Source organism: Diadema antillarum, unplaced genomic scaffold (genome assembly GCF_040938485.1).
Source record: "Diadema antillarum isolate AM-2024a unplaced genomic scaffold, OU_Dant_1.0 seq00000301_RagTag, whole genome shotgun sequence".
Taxonomy (NCBI): Eukaryota; Metazoa; Echinodermata; class Echinoidea; order Diadematoida; family Diadematidae; genus Diadema; species Diadema antillarum.
In genome coordinates, this window is record NW_027271324.1 from 1113678 (window position 1) to 1133958 (window position 20281).

Consider the following 20281-nt stretch of genomic DNA (forward strand, 5'->3'; position numbering starts at 1 on the left):
ATGAAGGCAATTGTTTTTGCCTTGGCTGTTGTCACTGTCCTCGAGGCGGTGGATGCACAAAATCCTCGAGTGACAGTCAATGAGGGAATCCTCGTCGGAAAGACTGTCCGCTTTAGTGAAGACACGTTCATCAATAAGACGCGCGATGTCGACGTGTTTCTGGTAAGTCATTATGAACCGACATACTCTATGGTTCTTTTTGAAATGCCGTCTTAGTGTTTCTCTGAAAAATAAGTTCAGAAAACTTTATGTATAGGCCCTACGCTTCGCTTAAAGGGGCATTCCGGAAGATTTTCATAATTTCACATTATGTAGTACATAAATCGATAGCTCCATGTATAGATTCGTGGAATTTATTGTGGTCCTTGAGCAGAGAAATCAATAAATTGAAAATCTTAAACAAATTACACTGAACAGTGTTGATGACATCAGAGCCTCATATATTTCAGAAATGTAGAATTGTAATTCCATTACAATACCGCTTGCTCAACAAGTTCACCTGTGAAAAATCTATGCATGCCTTCTTCTTTTGTTCTGTTTTCTTGAGCCCCAACTCACACATTCTTATGGTGAGGCTGCGATGTCATCATCCTTTTTCATTGCAATTCGTTATAGATTTTGAAAACATTCTGATTCCTCATACCAATCACTATAAATTCTGAAACTCTGTACTCAGTTTAACGAATTCATAGTTGTTCAAGTGTAAAAATCTGAAAAATCATCTGGAGGTCCCCTTTAAGCAAAGTAGTTTCTCATTGCTGTAGGGAGAAAGAGAAACAGTTATGATTATTCATTTATTTTCTCTTGTGGTCTTTACGGTATTTATGTACAATGTAATGATAGGAGCGTAGATCAATGTTACGATTATTTCTTCTACAGGGAGTACCCTTTGCCGATCCACCAGAGCGATTCGCTCCACCACAACCAAAGGCTTCGTGGACAGGTCAAAGAAATGCTACCGAGTTCTCAGCGGCCTGTGTACAAGATCCATCCGAGGCTTACCCCGTTCTGTCAGAGGACTGCCTGTACTTGAACATCTATGCCTCAAGTCAAAGGGTAAAAAATAAAAACATGTTTACCCCACCACCCCACACACACACTGTCACAGACGCAATATTTGTGTGTTTGTATGGTGTGTGTGTGTGTGTGTGTATGTATGTGTGTGTACTTATTGCATGTTAATAAATGAAAGTTAAATGTTGCCTCACTTGTCAGCAGTGGTTTAAATATGGGAGACAGCGAAACCATCTTTTCTAACGAGTAATAACAGTAGAAGTAGTAGTAGTAGTAGTAGTAGTAGTAGTAGTAGTAGTAGTAATATAGTATTAGCAATATAGCCGTGGGGAGAAAGACCAATGAAAACAGACTAAAAATTACCAAAATCATGCACATGTTTGTACTGGTGGCTTACTTCATTTAACCGTTTTATGTGCAGCTGTGTAGAAGTTTACGGACGTGCTACGATTTGATTTATCATTCATTTTTGAGGATTGAAAGTGACTGTTCAGGTTTTTACATGTTTTCAGCTTCAGTTTACTTTATATGTTGTAAAACTGGAATTTATAGGATACCGGTACGAACACTAACGCCCTAAATAGTGTACGCTGGGCATATACGTTAGCTCAACTTTATACCCTATAGTGTGATAGGGTCTTTATAATCGCTTTCTTCTGAATTGGATTACAATCGTTAGAGAAGACAATTCATCACATTATAATATCATATATACCCTGTTAGTAAAGCGCTAAGTTAATGTTTTAAAAAACTACCCATACACATGCACATTTTCATCATACATTATGACTGTGCTTGACAGGTGATGTTATGTATGATATTAATATTTATACTTTTTCTTTAATCTTGCAGCAACCTGGCACTCCTGTAATGGTGTGGATTCATGGTGGGGCTTTCAGTAGTGAAACGGCCATGGGGTATGAATATAGTGGTATCCCATTGGTCACTGTTGGCGACGTCATAGTAGTAGCGATAAACTATCGCTTAGGTGTCTTCGCGCAATTTTCAACAGGTACGCCCTTTTTAAATACCTTACGAACGTACAATGTATTTTGGCTTTTGTAGCAGGTGGATGATGGACGGTGACTTGCGTGATTAGTGACTGGTATAGAATAATATAGTTTGATATTACAATGCATGCTTCCTTCATGGAGCTATCACTTAGTAGCTCCATGCTCCCTTCCTGCTTTCAAACCAGCAACAACATTCTTTTTTCAGTTGAAATTTCTGTGAAGGCCTTCTTGTCGATGGTTATCTAGCAGGTGTGGAACGTATAGCAAGTAACATGTACTGCATTTCTTTTTTCTTTGTTTTAGATCTGGTTTTAGTTTGCGCTTTGTCTACGTTTTCCCTTGATTTAAAAAAATGTAACTATTATCCCTTTTTGTCGGGTCTTTTGCTTAGATTCGAAATTACTTTTATTTAGGAACTCACCAAAATGTACTGTAAAGTTTCATACTTTGGTCTATTTTTCCTAGTCTTCCATGAGAAGAATCTGCAAATATTTTACAAGTTTTGTTTGCATCTCTCATTATCGCATCACCGGTATTTGGTCTTTTACCATGTTTTTGTTTTGTATTATTTGTACAAGTGAAGAGAAAAAAAAATACTTTTCAGCAATTCCTCAACTTCAAATAAATTCATTGAAGAAACAACCGAAGAGAAGAGGATCGAAAAAAAGTGTTTGGTATACGTACACCGTTTTTGTTTGCTTGTTTGTTTCTCGAGGTTATAGGTACACCTCATAATCATCATTAGGGACAACCTGTTTGTTGTCCACTAGTGCATTAATTGAATAAGATTGCTGATTGATAACCGATTGTGAACAACATGGATATCCCTTTTTTCTTTTCGATTCTTTTACCTATCCATCCTTCCAAACTTTGTCTCATTCTTCGAGGAAAAAAAAAGCTGAATAAGGTATATGATTTGAATAAAAATCGACATGCTTGAGTGTTAATGAAAACAATGATATAACATATGTACAATGTAATTGTATGTTGTACAGGGCCTACACATTCTTGACCTATCAAAGAGATAAGTTAGAAATAGTTGGAAGTCTGTCGTCTGGAGAAAGTTGGATGTGTAGATGAAAGAATCACATTCTCCTGGAGGGAAGGGATTGCATACCACATCTACCACGAATTTTGGTGTTTTGTTTTGTTTTTGTTGTTATTTTTTTTCTGGGGGGGGGGTGGGGGAGCTTAATGTTGCATTTCTTGTGTCTCAGAGGTTAGACTATATTCTGAAGATTAGAAATATAGCAAAGCACTAAGTAAAAAAAAAACTACAACTGTTCAAACACAACTTATTACTTTTAGATTATATGAACCTTTCTGGTTTATATCTCATTATCTTTAACAAAATTATTTGTATATGTCGATGATTCTGCTACACGAGCTTTTGGCATTGGGTTGAAATACATGCAAACTAACGGGATCTGGCAGCACTCTCGAGTCACTGGAGATTACAGATTGAAGGTTATCAATTACGCTAATATTTAGGCCTATTTGTGAGCACAATGTTGTTAGTTTAAGTAGACGTCGATTCCACTTCATTGAATGTCCTAATTCCTCCCATCCTATCCATTGTCTCTCTTCCTATTATCACATCACCTTTCTCTACTTATCTCTGCCATTGACTCACTACATCTCTCTCCATCGTCCCCCCCCCCCCTCTCTCTCTCTCTCTCTCTCTCACTCTCATTGTCTGTGTGTATTTCTCTGTCTTTCTCCAGAGGACGATGTGGCACCAGGAAACTATGGTATGCTGGATCAGGTCGCTGCACTGGAGTGGATTTACAACAACATCGAGGGTAAGGACTAATAATTCAACCCAAAAGAGATAATATACGATTTGAATTACAAGTGATCTCGTCTCGACAAAAGGTAAATGAGACTCACGGATGTAATGTCGAGCTCACGAACCTTTTTTTGCCTAGTGTGGAGCTCGTGATCAATGTTTCCTACAGTGTCTATAGCTCATAGGCATTGTTTACTTAGTGTCTATCTCTTGGACCCATTTTTAGTTAATGTCGAGCTCGTGGGCTGTGTGAATCGTGAGCTGTATAACTCGTGGACTGTATGATTCATGGGCAGTATGACTCTCGGGTTGTATGAGCTCGTGACGTGATCACGGAATGTCCCCACCCTGGTTTGCTTTATTTTGCTACATGTTAACAAACGAACGTGACAACGTGCCGGCTTATCACCACTCTGAAATCACAGCAATCGTCAACAATTGTTAAGAAACAATTTTATTCTTAACAAATTTTTCAGCTTTTGATGGTAACAAAGATGACATCACGATTTTCGGGGAAAGTGCCGGGGCGGCGTGCGTCAGTTTCCACCTCCTTTCCAAACTCAGCCGAGGCTTCTTCAAGAAGGCGATCTTACAGGTGAATAGGAACAGCACTTCTGGCACAAAACCAGACTTGTCTGATAATCCGTTGACCGCCGATTCTATACATAGCAGGCAATAAGCTAATCTGTTTTTGCTCAAACACGCTAGATAATCTGTTTTTTAGCTTCGCATGACACATATATTGTGTTTGAGTTTGTTTATGTGTGTGCATGTACATAATAGTGTGTAAGTGCTCATATATGAAGTAAGATCTGAACTGTACTGAACTGAACTGAACTGAACTGAAGTTGTGTTCATGTGTATGAAGTAGGCCTAATTGTTTATTTCAAAAAAAATCGCAATAATGACGGGCTATATGTATTCAGATTAGCACTGTCATGACTGTATTGTATGCAGACAGCATGTGTATCGTTAGATTCAAAGTTTCTTTTCCTCTTCCATCTGAATACTTTTGGATTTGATAGCGATCAAAATGACGTCGAATTATCATTTGTATTTTTTCATTAATTATTTACTCTTTTATTTGTCCGTTTATTACTGAAACAGAGCGGTAATGCTGTTAGTCCTTGGGCCTTCACGCACGATCCAGAGAGAGAAAGGAGGCTATCCCGAGAGTTGGGGGACGCCTTCGGGTGCGATACGTCCACCTCCGAAGTTTTGGTTGCCTGCCTAAAACTCCAAGAAGCTGACGAACTAAGGGCGAAAGCAAATGAGGTAAATCACAATGAAATAAAGAAAATAAAGATTTGTGGAGTATAGGTCAGAATGTGGTATGGGACAACAACATCAAATGATTACAAATCTCACATTTGCAGTCGTAATCGCAGTCCCATCTTTAGAAGAATAGAATACCAACATGAATGGTGAATATTATGATAAACAACATTTGAGATTCCGAAAAGGCTACTGGAAGTGTTGGCAAACGTAGTAATCTTTTAAAGCATTTTTTTCTTTATTGTATTGTTTTCACCATGTAGAGGAATTCATTAAAGTGAATATGAACATAAAGTACATAAACCTTTCGACATTTTTTTTTTAATTTGTATAATTATTGTTCATCAATATCAATTGATGTCAGCAAAAAATTTAATGTCTTTGTTGTCTTGGTTAATCTAATTTTTCTATTACGTACTGTGTGAATCGCATTCAACCGTAGCAACCGATAAGTGCTTTTGGGGGCATTAAGTTGTTTTACCTTGTTCTATCAAAAATAATGTATTTTATATACTCTTATTCATGATACCCCTAAGTCCTGGTCCCGTCATTCATTAAACTTGTCTAGGTTTTCCGGCCAAGTTTTATCAGATTTGCATTTGAATTAATTAGTAAGAGGCGTTCAAATCTAATTGATTTTTCTTCACTGCTCTATTTTCAGGGTTAATTCTAATTCTTTGAGCATTCAATTTTGTTTCCTGCAATTCTTCTAGATATTATTTCATTCAGTTCAAAGAGAAGTTTACCTAATTTCAAGACTCGAAGTTGGCATTCTATTTCGCGTCAGTTGGACAGACCTTCAATTTCGTCCGAAGTACCAATATAATTCCTTTTATCTTGACGCAACCTTGCACTTTGAACGTTCGAATTCAGTCAACATAAAAAAGTCTCTATGCGTTTCTACACGTCCTTTTTTTCAGTGTTACTGGATTATAACGTCATTTTCGTTTCAAAGTTTCATTTGATCAATGAATTTCAATTGTATGTAATCCTTTCCTGTTAGCCTTTCCCCCACTCTGAACTTATCTCCTGACAAAATGGAGGTGTATTTAGGGACTGGCCATTTTAAGAAATTTTTGTCTGTCCACATCAACATTTACATATTTAATTCCATTCCTACCTTTCCCGTGACCACATATCAGATTACGAAGTGCCACAATCGACTCAGCTCTAATTTCATAAATTCTGCAATTAAATTAAGAATTCACGGCTGGTGACTTGTTTCGAGCATTCAGATTTGTTTCTCGGGAGTCTTTCTTTATATCCAAGTGATGTGTCATTTGGTACTCAACACATAACATTCTTGAAGTAATCACAGCTGATGCCGATGTGTTGTAAGCGCATATACAAAATCTAGATTATTGAAATCTACGCCATATCGACGGAAAAAATATGAAATGTCATGGCGAAACATTCAGGGTGATTAATTAAAGCTCAGTAATACCGCTGAGTGGTTCCCATTTCCGGTTGTGTACATTAATCTTCCCTTGTCTCTTTGCAAAATAACACTCTTTCCTGGATGATTTTAATAACATAGCATAGAAGGACACAACATAGAAGGACAAGCAGTTTGAAGCAAGCTTGAAGCAAGGAATAGTACTGTTACATCTGCTTGCATAGTATACACACTTATCCTACAAGTAAAAATAGGTTTACCAGTGGTTTGTTTGTATCAATCTCTATATATCCAGTTAATACTCCCTTCACATGAAGGAATGACAGATCTATATTCGTTAGAAAAGATGTTACTTCCCTCCAGAAACTTTGTGACACCTTACAGTTCCACATAATGTGTTCAACCGTTTCATTCCCAAAACATCCAAATGAACATAGAGGAGAATATACTAACTTCATCTGAAACAATTGATAGTTTAGTGGTAATATGTTATTAAGTATCTTGAACTGAAATTCTCTGCTTCTTGCATCTGGACATTGACGCTTGCACTATAATTTTACGTGCTTTATATTTCCTGTTGTGTCATGTCGAAATTAGACTGTATTCTTAAAGTACTAATAAATACTAATAGACGTTTCATATCTAGATTCTACTAATATGTCATAAAAATGTCTGCTCTTTAATCGAGCCGTCAGACGTAAGCGTTCCGGAAGGAGGCAGATGTCTTTTACGACTTGCTGGAATTCTGCACTAACTGACAAAACCTGAATTACTGTAGCCGACCGAACACCTTGTAACCTCAAATAATAATTACTATCAATACCAAGCAAATTCTTCTTGTAAAACTCAAAATGTTTAAGATAACCTTCAGGGGTAATTTGTTGTAACAGATATACGTATACCCCTGAACAACATTCTTCCGTTATAAAAAGATTCATAAGGTTTTTAGGTAGTTGATTTTCTACTTTATTCGTTCAAATCTGAATCACTGTGTACGATGTACGATGTGGACGAAACACACTTTTTAATCTCGCATAATATCCATGCTCAAACGTACATACGATTTCGTCCTTATTTCATCTTTTCTTTTCATTTTCCTTTTCTTCACTTTTTGTCTCGTTCATTACGCATTCTCCCACTTTCTGCATTTTGTTCTTCTTGATGTTTGTTTCCTCTATTTGTATCTAATTCTTTTTCTACATGTTGTTCGTGCACACATTATCCATTATTCCTTTGACACACTATTTTTGTGTGCGATATATATCTATCACCATAATCTTATATCTTTCATCTTTACGTTTATCTTTCTCTCTCCTCTCTCTCTCTCTCAGTCTCTCAAAAACATGTATAGATCTCTTTCTCAGTAATCCATGCATAGTCTTCTGCATGAAAGTCTGTTGGTCTATCTGTAAAAGTTTTGGTCTTGTCGGGCCTCGAGTAAAGAATGTCTAGCTCTGTCGGTACGACTGACCACATTTTTCTGCAGTGATGACACCGACCGAAAGTTGTCCAACCTGCAGAAGTTAATTCAGCCTCAACTCTTAAGAAGATTTTCATGCCTTCTTATTATGTCTTCTCTCAGTCCAACCAGTCCTTGTCACTCCTTAAGAGCGAGCATTTGGCACGAACTTTGAAAGTAGGACGCACATTCGAAATTGATTGAGATTGAGATTGAGTTTGAGATTTTCTATGTTGACGACATATTGTCAAATGAATATACAAATTATGTTTGATTACACATATTTTTTATTCTCTTAGTTGTACATGATTGTGATTGTAATGTCACACCTACACTTAAAGTAAAGATTTCAAAACACATTTAAAGGGTCACGCAACCTCCCCCCCCCCCCCATAGTACACATGCATTTACATGCGCATGCATCTTCTCGTATGCAATTACCGAAAACATTTCCAAATGATCAATGTCAATGTTCTTCCTAAGTGCATTGAAAAGGTCAATCATTTTCGGACAGTTGTGTATCAAGACAATGCCAGAAAGTGTGCGCCTTGGCGCAGAGAAAGGTGTATTTCCATTTGTCACAATAACATTAGTGCATTTTCTTTGTCTTTCCGTCTCCTCCCCCACCACTCTACTAACGGCTTGATAGATGTATAATCTTAACGGAGGCTACCCAGTAACTCTTGATGGTACATTTCTGGAAGACACCCCGATGAACCTTTACGAGATGGGAGACTTTGCGAAGGTACCGCTACTCGCGGGGTTCAACAAAGACGAGGGTACTTTGGTTCCGTTTGCCTTTCTACAAGCGTATGTCGGCAGTCCAACCCCTCCTGTGATCAATCGTGAAACATTCGACTTCTTCGTAAACATTTACAGGAGTCAAGGGTTAACTGACGATATTCTTGGGGATTCCATCAACCATGAGTACATTGATTGGACCATCGCAGATGACCCGGACGCGGACTATTTTCCGTCTTTGGTCTATCTAGGAACCGACATTTATTACGCCGCCCCGATGGATTACGTAGTCAGGAAACACGCAGTCCACGGGGGAACGGTATACAAGTATTTCATGACCCACGAGCCAACAAAGTACGTAGCCTCGATCATACTTTTTCTTGTCTGAACGTGTAGACTGTTTTGAGTGTGTATGTGTGTGTGTGTGTATGTGTGTGTTTTTACGTGTGTGTGGTCATATACCTCTCTTTGATATTGTTTACTTATATAGTATTTAGATCAAAATGAGATAGATAAGACGATAAGATAATTTTACACATAATAATTCAAATAATTCAAGTGCTCAGGCCTTTTGAAGATAGTTTTCCAATGTTAATGTTGTATAAAATACAGAATTTTCGGAACTCATATGAACATAATCACCATGAATCCGATGCATTCGATTCTAATATTTTTGTTTATGTCAACTTGTTTTCATGTCATGTTCACTGCTAGGAGCATTTTTCAGTATGGAGAAAGCTACCCCTCTACTCCGTGGCTTGGTGCGGGCCATGGAGAAGACCTGATTTTTGTGTTTGGGATGCCCTTTATAGACGAACTGTACAACATCAGGGCACACAATATGACCGCGGAAGAGAACGCCCTCTCGGTTAAAATCATGGAATTCTGGACAAACTTTGCAAAGTCAGGGTAAGCTTTTTTTTTTTTTTTTTCAAAGAGCCCCAAGTAAATTATTTGTCATTTATGCTGGCATTGTAAAGTATATAGTATTTTCATAGGTAGGTATGCTAATACAAGCACAAGATGCTTTCAATGCTGCCTGGTTAATTGTAAACGCCATTATCATTAATATGTTTGGTGTTTTATTTTACCGAATAAATGGCCTAATTTTGCCTCAATCAATCAATCAAAAAATGTTTTCTCAACTCAAGTTCGCATAAAAGTGTATTTTTAATCTCCGTATGTAGTTGAGTAGAATGAATACTCACATGATCAGAAGACTTGGGGACCTACTTGTGGAATCTTAAAGTGAGAGTAAAACCTCAATTTATTATCAATTCTGTCATCCTACAGCTGCAGAATGAAGCGTTTGCCTGAAAGCTACGAATAAAGATAGCATAGGTGCGCCGTTATTCAAATCACAAAGATGTGATGTTTTGGGTGTCACCAAATCCATCCAAGCAGAATCGCATCAGATATTTAACGTCGCAGTTTTCTAGACCCTAGTGAGAAGGGCATCCTGGAAGGGTCAAGTGAGAAAAATAAAACAAGTACTTTCAGAAAATTGAAACAAAATTAGAATGATATGCACGCAGGTACACCTGCGTAATTGGCCATAGATTACAATGTGCATTTGTTGTTAATTTAGATGTGGCTACCTCAACTGGATCTACCTGTTGTAATGAACTCAGCTGCACTTCTATGTATGAATAAACATGTAGATATAAATAAAACAGCAACACACGGAGACATATCTGTTATTACCAACACGTTTTTAGTCTTTCTAGTTGGGTTTAATATGGTGAAGTCGATCGCTAGGATCACGAACGATTTCCTGGTAATAAATGTTCCCATCATAGTCCTCACTCTTGGGTAAGACTTTGAAAGCAGACAACTTTTGCAGTTATGGAAATAGTTTTTGATGTCATCAACCATGGGATCAGTAGCATCTTGGTGGGCTAAAGCTATTGTCGAGACTCTCTGAGACCGGGTGTCTTAAATTTCCTGGTCATGGACGGCCTAGAGCCCCTGTTCTTTCAAAGTCTCTGGAACCCAGTAACAGTTAACTTTCTGACTCATTAATCTGGACCTTGCGGTATTAGACATCGTCTCTGAATGTAAGGTGATACTCTTTCGGATGACTTTTGATTCAGTCATACCTGACATACAGGAGGTTTAATTTTCTCGGATTTCTAGGCCAAGACCCCTGAGAGAAAGTCGTCGTCATGTTGCATCCGTACCACATACTCCTTTGGGATGGATAGTAGGGTAAATGTTGAACGTATGTCCCTGTCAGGAACTTTATCTCGATGCTGCATCTCTGGCAACCCTTCGTTTGTGAAATGGTATGTCATTCTTCTGCCGTGATCTCTGTGCAACCCTTGATCTCTTTCAGACTCCCACGCTGACACCTAACGTCATTCTGTTACCTTGGTGAATCACCATTGGTGTAGATCCTCCCTAGCCTGTAATTTATCTGGAACTGAAATTGAGCAAATTCTTCCTGCCAGCGCATCTCTGTGTTCCCCTGCTCTGCAAGAGAGTTGAAGAAACTGAGTGGATAATTGTCCTTGTACAACGTAAAGCTGGCTCCAATTACGTAGCCCCTAAATTTTTCGGTAACAACCAAATTCAACGGCAACAACTCCAGCTTGGTCGAGTTGTAGTTCTGCATATTTCGCTCTTTCGCCCTTGGTGATCTACGCACGTGGGTGAGACCACGTTGTTACCATGTTTGTATTCAGACAGTACGGCTACCTGGTATAAACCAGATGGCTAGCATCTGTCTCCAGGATGGATACCTCCCTAAAGTCTTGGTACGTACGGGTGCAGACGTCAAATGATGCCTCCTAATCTCCATAACCTTGGTACAGTCCTCATTCCATACCCCAGATAGTGGAGTCCTTATAGTCTTCGCCTCTGCAGTCCTCTTTGCTTTTCTCTAGCTCGATGTTTATCCAAGCAAGACATAGAAGGGTGCCGATTATTCTGCATATTTTTGCACAAAGCGCCGTGGATAGCTGCACAGCCCCAGAAATCCACGAAACTCCGACTCAGTCTTAGAGATGTCATAGTCTTGTACCGTATTGACTTTCTCTGGATGTGGCGATATTCCTCCCGCAGTCACTTTATGACCAAGGCAACTTCTTCTTGAAGAGATTGCATCATTCTCCACCTTCACTTCCAGATTAAAGTTGGCTAGCCTACCCATAGCACCATGTCAAGACGTTGAAGTGTTCGCTCGAACGTTTATCTTAAAAAGGATGTCGTCCATGTGGATGACTTTGACCTCATTAAAGTTTGGTCGCCGAACGCTAGATCCATCAGCTGCATGAAGGTTCAAACGGCTGAGTCCAAACGGCATCCGTAGCAGATCGTTCAAACTTCCTGTCCTCACTTGGAATGCTGCTTTCTCCCTGTCTTGTTTCCCCATGGGAACTGGTGGAAACCATGTGCCACGTAAAAACGGCGGAAATACTTCGCATCCTCCATGCCGGGGAGAGCAGGGTAATCAGCTCGTTCAGGATCCTGTAGTCAATATAAAGGTATAGCTTACCATCCCGTTTCTGGGTAAGCACAAGTGCAGACACGCTAGGACTTGATAACGTTTTGATTATATGCCTTGCGTCGAAGACTATTCAAGGTACTCCCTCACCTCATTTCACCGATGTGGGGGAATCCTCCTGTGGGGTAGGCCCAAGGGGCCTACCTCACAGACACAGACGTGGGAGTTCTCGCCGTAACCTCTCAGCAAAAACAGTCTCCCCAGTGTCCCTTCAGCGTTTCTGTCTTGCTGCCCTTAAAGGAGCTACCAAAGAAACATATCCAGCCATAGCGGGTCGCCAGTTGCAGTGAACATTTTGGCTATTCCTGTACGGGAGCCTAAAATATACTGACGGCTGATAAATTTGTGGAGGAAAATCGGAAGTCAGTCCCCACTCCCGAAGACCTCCAGACTGGCAACGATCTGCTTCACGTCCTCAGCAACAACAGACCCACAATCTAAAATCCCCTGGCGAGCGTTCCCATCTAAGTGGTCCCTAACAAAAGCAGCCTGTTCTAAAGCGCCCAAGTTCTGGGCCTGCTCCTCGCCCTTCATGTCTCTTATCCAGTCGCGAACAAACGGATCCCATTGCTTCAATGGATTCTCTTGAAGAATTCCAACAGCCTTCCGTAGAACAAGATGGTGAGCTTCATGCACTCACTAAAGTATAGGGCTTTGTATCGTCCCGCCCTTTTGCTAGTGTTGATTGGCCTCCAGCTCCGTCACATTCTTCTTTAGGGCCTCGATCTTATTGTTTTGATGTTCCTGGTTTTATTTTTAGTTTCCTACCAAATGTAAAATTTATCTTGTGTTCAGTGTTTTCAATGATCGATTTTTTAATGTCGAATTTCTTCTACTTAATAACGTCATTCAGAATAAAGTGGATACGAATCATGATTCTTTGTCAAATAACAGAGATCCCAGCAGACCCAGTGAGGACGTCCCCAGAGGAGACGGGGAAGATTTCTGGCCTCTCTACACCATCACTGAGCTTAGTCACAAAGAGTTCTCCCTCGAGCTGGGAGTAGGGAGAGCCGCTAGAGCGAGGGGATGCCACTTCTGGAATCACTACATAACTTCTCTCATGATCTTTACAGGTAAGAGAGACATAAATCCTCACATCATACATGTCATATCACACACTGCACCTTGATGTTGCCTTGCTATTGTCTTTAGATCTGAAAAGAAGAAATGTGATATATGTCATGTCATATCAATGCAGAAAATACGCCTACCTTATTGGTCACATGCGCATGCACGATGTCACTCAAAAGATATTTAATGATGATATAAAATTTATATAATAATTTTGATTATATTTTTGTTGAGCCAACATAAGCACTGTTTAAGTCTCCCTGCTTAAAGGGATCGTACAGTTTTGGTTGAGACCTAATTCTAAGTTTCTAACATTTTTGGTGAGATAATGAGAAACCTCTTATGAAATATAAAAGAGCATGTAATGTTCTATGAGGAAATCAACGTTTATTTAATGAAAATTGGTTTTGAAATGGCTGAGATATCCAAAAAAGAGCAATTCTAATAAAGTGCGGGACACACACTTTATTACGATCGTTTTGTTTTATTTTGTTTTTGGATGTTTCAGTCATTCCAAACCCGATTTTCAGCAAATAAACTTTGAATTCCTCTTAAAATGGTATGCTCTGTACTATATCATAAGTGTTTTCTTGGCATCTCGGAAAAATTTAAAAGCCCAATTTTCATCTCCACCAGTTGTGAGTCTCCATTTAAAAAAAAATAATAATAATAATCTAAAGGCATAGTGTCCTGCCATAAGTCTCGCTTTCTTGTTTCAGTCTTCTCTCTCTATTTTTTTCTCTCTCCCTTATCTTTTGCAGTTCTTTGAAGTTATCAGTATAGTGGATTCGATGCATGGCTGAGAAGAAAATGAAGTGAAAGTAATATGGCACCAATATTGATGATGGATGTTAGACACATCGAACATTTTTGCATGTTGAGTTGCTATGATGTTTTCCTTCTGGTGTTGTTCATGTTGCAGGCAGCATGACAGAAGAGGAGAGAGAATGGCGAGAAAGCTACGACGACTGGAAAGGGGAGATGGTAGAATGGCAGCGGGTGTTCGAGGATTACAAGAAGGGGAATACCTGTAACTAAAGAGGGTTCTCTATCATTGACTATCACTGAATAAAAAGAAATCAAAAGACCGCAAAACCATTATTTCCTACGAAATGACAGGATGTAATAATATTACCGCGTGAGACATAAAAGACAAATTTACAAGGTTTTTAGATATTACGCATGGTCTTACCCTGAATTAAAGACCGAGAATAAACCTCAATAATAATTACATTTATATTTTGTAGGTCCTATTTATTGCAACATTCAAATAAGACAATGGATTCACTATATGCGGTAACATTTTATTCATTTTTATATTGAAAAATCCACCTACTATGAAATTTATATCAGGCATCTCTGTCAGGGGTCGCTTAAATCGGCCCATAGTCTACCATCACAACACAGACCTCATTTGTGGAGAACCTGAACGAATGTATACATGTTGGACTGTACCAGGAGTCATCAAGTATCTAATCAAGTCAGCTTAACGAATTTTCTTCACTATTTTTACATAGATTTTGTGGATATAAGAACACTCAACGTAATTAGTTTAATACTTATTTAATGTCAATAAATTTCACTCGTAGATCGTAACGCAAGCACTGTGCATGACGCCAGGAAGAATTGTCGATTCAGTCTTTTCATAATGAGTAACATTCTTTGCTCATCTTGATGAAGATGATGAGTGATATTTCTTTACAGAAGATTAATGTTTACTCCATGGGTGAACATGTTAATTCGATTACTCGTAATACGTGTAATTTATTTAGTAGATCTAGTTTCATATACAAAAAAAAAATGAAGATCAATGATATTTATGTATCATTGTTTTACTATGTTTTGGGAAAAAGCACCCTATACAAGCACTGCTTCTTTAGCATTCCTCCCAATATTGAGTATCCTGCATTTCCTAAACTTCAGAATGTTTTTTTTTCTTTCTTTTTCACCCTAATAATTGTATATATCCTTAAATTTCATTTATCATATTTTATTATGTTGACAAATATAATAATGTACTCATATCTTATATGAAAATTATATTTAGAAGTCTTGTTGGAGATGGTGAAAAAATAAGTGAATTGAATGAATGATTTGCCTCAGTGTCATTGAAAAAAAAATGAATTGTTTTCTACAGTTATTTTACAAGGAGTTCCGCTAGCATAAATTTGTCATGCTTTACTGTCAAATTAGTGATCCTGTCAGTAATCCAGTCAATAGTGCAGTTGGTTATCAAATAATGGGCTAATGATATGAAGTTCTTCGACATTCTCACTTAAAATGAAATTGGTAAAACTCTACATGACACAACACCAGTTATCCCTTTTTGTGCCAGAGATTTTGGATAGTGTGTACAATCCTATGGGATTTTCTGAGTCAATCAACACTCAAAGAACACGACCGGTTAAACATCCCGTTGTGTTTTATTTGTGCTTGTGACAGTTGAATCAACTCAGTTGTGACGAAATGATGATATAGAATTTATGAGTTGAGTTGAGTTTATTAACAACATATATGTGAATATGATAACATCATAACATGAAAATCTTTTATGAGAATACAATGATATATAAGGTTCTTACAGCTATGCATGCATATATTTTACATACTTATATTTATCTTACATACGAATACATGTGGTATAACTGATTCAGTTTCCATGTGATACATTTATCACTGGAAAGGCAAAGAGAATAAATAAGTATGTAATACAGACATATATGCATAGACAACGGTTCTGAAAAAAAAAAGAACAAAAAAAAAATACAGAAAACAGAAGATAATGTTGTTAAAGGAGGAACCAAAAGTTAGCACACGTGCTAGTCGAGAATGGTTCTCCCATTATAGCTATGTATATTTAAGATGCTTATTGCAAGGTCTACCCTTCTAAAGTATTGTACTATAAAAGTACATTAAAATTAACATTTAGACATTCTTTTCATCACTAGAATTTATTTGACAAGTGATTTTTTAGATTTCTTCGAAATGGAGATCTTGTTCTTACCTCTTGAATATTATTGGGCAAACTATTCCAGAACTTTGACCCGACAAAAGATATAGAAAATGTACCATGTGTCGTTTTACATTTTGGGAGTCCAAGCATGGAATGATCTTTGCCTCTTGTCCTGTATGCATGATTCATTGGCTCATAATATTGCGTTACAGAATGTGGTAAATGTCCCTTGTGTAGATCATATACAAAGATTGACACTGCAAGCTTATGCAGTTCAAAAACATCTAACACTCCTAGACTGGTGAATAATGGCCTAGAACTTGTTCTTAAGGGGGAAAATGTAATTGCTCTCACGGTCATTTTTGTGCTAAAAATATACAATTTAAGTGGCTTCTGTAGGTACTTCCCAAAATTCAATCCCATAAAGTATATGTGATTGTATAAAGAATTTATACAGTCAAAATGACAGAAGCATGAGAACATGCCTTGGAACAAAGCATCTTAACTTAAAAATCAAGCCAATTTTGCGCCTAATGCATTTGTTGATACATTGAATCTGATCCTTCCACATCAAGGTCTAATCAATTTGGATTCCTACAAAAGATGCTACATGTACTCTTTCTATAACCGTTTAATTGTAATTGGTTGTCTTGGTCCTTTGATAATCAAACAATTTGTTTTCTTGAAGTTAATAGTTAATTTATTCACAATACACCATTTTCGTACCTCATTCAATTTTCCATTTACGTCATTCATATCAATTTCATTTGTACCTTTGTACCTTTTTTTATTCATATCAATGCTTATCATATGTCCTAAGGTAAACTCATTTAGGCCCTACTAGTATTATTTGAGGATGACCCCAACCTTTTTATTTATTTTTTTATATTTTGAGCTTGTATTTTGTTTATACCTAAAAACAAGTGCTAAGTACTGTTATGCTTTTTCAGTAATCAAATACTCCAGTCATACATAGATCAAGCATGAACACGTACCATTATATTTGTAAATTGGTGTTGCTTTTTAGATCGAATGATCCACATCCTGCAAGGTTTGCTTTTTAGTGGAACACTCTTTCCTACCGCCATAATTATTGACTTTCTGTTTGTTTTTGTTGTTTACAATGGCAAAGTGTGTATTGTTTTTTTTTTATTGCTCGCCACAATATCATTTTGTACATATATTTTGTACTACATTTCAGGATGTCTTTCAAACTCTTTTAGCAGTTGATTATATATCACTTTGCACTGTGTAGGCCTATTTCCTTTCATTGACTGAACTAAAAATTGAATTGAATGTAAAGTGGATTTAACAATTTGCCAATCCCTCTATACCGCATTGATAAGACAGATTTGTTGTAATACACTTAATATGCCTATTCGACGAGGATGAGAAGTAAAATATCTCAATATGTATGACATTTATAACCCTTCTTGAGATTCAAAAACCAGAAGTAATTATTGTAACGTTCAATATTTACAATCGATTAAAGAAAGTAATCTTAAGATGTCATTGTGTCTTCGGTGCATCATTGATTCTTTCATAGCAGATTTGAATGGACTCAAATTTAAATCCGTCCAAGATTAAAATGATGGTTAAAATGATGGAGATTAGAATGAAAAGAAAGGTACATGTATAGTAAAGTGTTATCCAGTCAAACGAAGTAGACAAGGGTGCTAATTAGTATATAGGAATCAGCGTATGTAGGCGATTCAGAAGAAATAGGCACACGTCAAGTAATGTAGAGTTGTGCAAGACGTATTTCAGAGAGTCTCTGAAAGTAGGTACTTTCATTAACGACAGTGAAACTTCTCTTTTGCCTAAGTCAAGATTCGACAAGGTGAAAACTTAAACCGATGCTATTTTCTATTTTCCTTGATGACTCAATTCCTTAATGAGAATGTAATGGTGTACAACTTTTACTTGTTACTTAGAGGGTTATCCGGTGACATTGTGTAACATTCAACGATCAGTGAAAAGATGTCCTGCTATTAACAACATTCAAGCTTGATTTTATAGTTTTGTGTGCAGTCCCCGTCTGTTGTCCCACGACACCATACGCAAGAATCTAGGCCGATCACTCTGTCACATCCCGCAAATTCTAACGGATAGACAAATAGACAAACAAGGCCGAGCAAAAGGAGAATTGGTGGAGCATCAGGGGAAGCTGACTGAGAGAGTGATTTGCCCCCCCCCCCCCCATGTCTTCTCCTTAGTTATACGGCCTTGTAGACAGATTCAATCCCTTGGACATTGCTTTGCATGTTTGCCCCAAGAAGCACTTTACTAAAGGCAGGACAGGACCTATACTTTAAGAGTCTGTCATTCAGCAGAACTAGTTGAATCAAAGAAAAGAGCAGGGATTCATTATAGAATCTGGCAAGCTGATGACCTGAATTCAAAGGCTTCCTATTCTATGTTGGCCTTTCATTCGTGTGAAGAAGTTTTTGAAATCTTGAGCGAATGATTGATTTATCGAGCTATCGATATCGGCGCGCTTTTAACCGAAAGAATTGTCTCTTCATTTTGCTGTATATTGCTTTGCTCATAAAAATGATTGCCATCAACCAAGGGAGCACATGTCGTTGAAACATATTTTTAAAATGTAGATCCAAATGTAGGTCCTAAATGTAGTAAACTCAGCTTTGCCAATTCTGGCAGACGAAGTGATTCAAAATGCTGACACTTAAAAGAAAAAAGAAATGTGTGACGTTTCCAATAAGTACTTTACCAGTCAGGGAGACTACCTATTTTGAGGGAAGATTGAAATCCCCCTAAAGAGGGAACATTACAGTACAAAATGTTGAAAGAAACAGGATTTATTTTAAGGGCAGTTGGCAAGCCATGCTGAAAAACATAAATTGGGCTTTTTCCAACAGATTACTCAATCACTGTCAAATGAATAGCAATCCAATCTAATAAACCTGTAAATTACTACTCAGTTTGTATTTGAAAAAAAAAATATATATATATCAGACGCTCTTGGACTCTACTCTGATTTCCGCTAAAAGTTTGTAAACACACACACACACACACACACACACACACACACACAAGAAATTACAGAAATATTAAGGGAATACAAAGTCCAATTTTAAGTAGTTTGTGCTTAACTCATCAAAATATGAAGTGTGGTGAACAGTAAAATCGAATAGACCGTACATTGTACAACTATTCATGAACCTCAAAGACAGAAAGAATGTCCTGAACAAGAGTGATAAATTCTGCAAGTCTGTGCTGCTGTATGTAAATGAATGTCAGATTTAAGATAAGAACAAATTGCAGGGGAGTCAATCCTGGGGGGGGGGGGGAGTAGGGCGGGGTGCAAAGATATCATTCCCCCCCCCCCTAATAGTTCCCGAGACGAGAAGATTTTCTTGCTTTTTTCTATAGAAAACTGTCCAAATACTTCACCCGAAGTGTGCACCAGATTGCTGAATTTCAAGCAAAATCTCTCTTGCGTGGGAAGGGGAAACCTCCTCCCACACCCACCCAAATTCGGTACACTTTTATATTGACAGATTTTCCAATGTTTCATGAAAGTGTGCACCAGATCGGTCATCTCACTAAAAAAAAAAAATCCATGGAGTGGGAGGGGATATCTCCTTTCAATTAACCCTTTCCCCGTTTGGTTTCCCTTCATAAATTTAGTATACTAAAAGTCTGGGGATTGACAGCTTCCGAAATTCTATCAAAAATGTGTTTACGAGATTGACAAATTTCAGAACATGTAATCAAAAAGTGTGCGTCATATCTGCCATTTTAATTCAAATAAACATTTTCAAAAGTTTCCTTATCCTCTTAATTCATCTTTCTCCCGCTCGGTTCCTATCTATAGATTTAGACACGGCGCACTTTGGGGATTTACAATTTTGCGAATATTCCACACAAAAGTGCATCAGATCGTTTTATTTCAATTCTAAAACTTGAAAAAGCTCCGTCGTGTGGGAGGGGCCCCTCCCACACCACCCTCCCCAATTTCACCCAAAGTGTGCACCTGGGGACCGTTGCACAAAAGTTACAATTATTGTAACTTTGCCATCCAGTGGTAACTTCCATGGA

The 20281-nt window shown here is 37.8% G+C and overlaps 1 protein-coding gene across 1 annotated transcript; it reads left to right on the plus strand.

Annotated features, from left to right (window-relative positions):
- On the plus strand, positions 1–14304 carry LOC139730293 (cholinesterase-like). The gene is made up of 10 exons (XM_071641169.1): positions 1–162; positions 880–1056; positions 1867–2026; positions 3752–3829; positions 4293–4411; positions 4924–5091; positions 8596–9041; positions 9402–9596; positions 13087–13268; positions 14189–14304. Exons 1-10 carry the CDS (start codon positions 1–3, stop codon positions 14302–14304), a joined length of 1803 nt encoding a protein of 600 aa, XP_071497270.1.
- The last annotated feature ends 5977 nt before the right edge of the window (positions 14305–20281 follow it).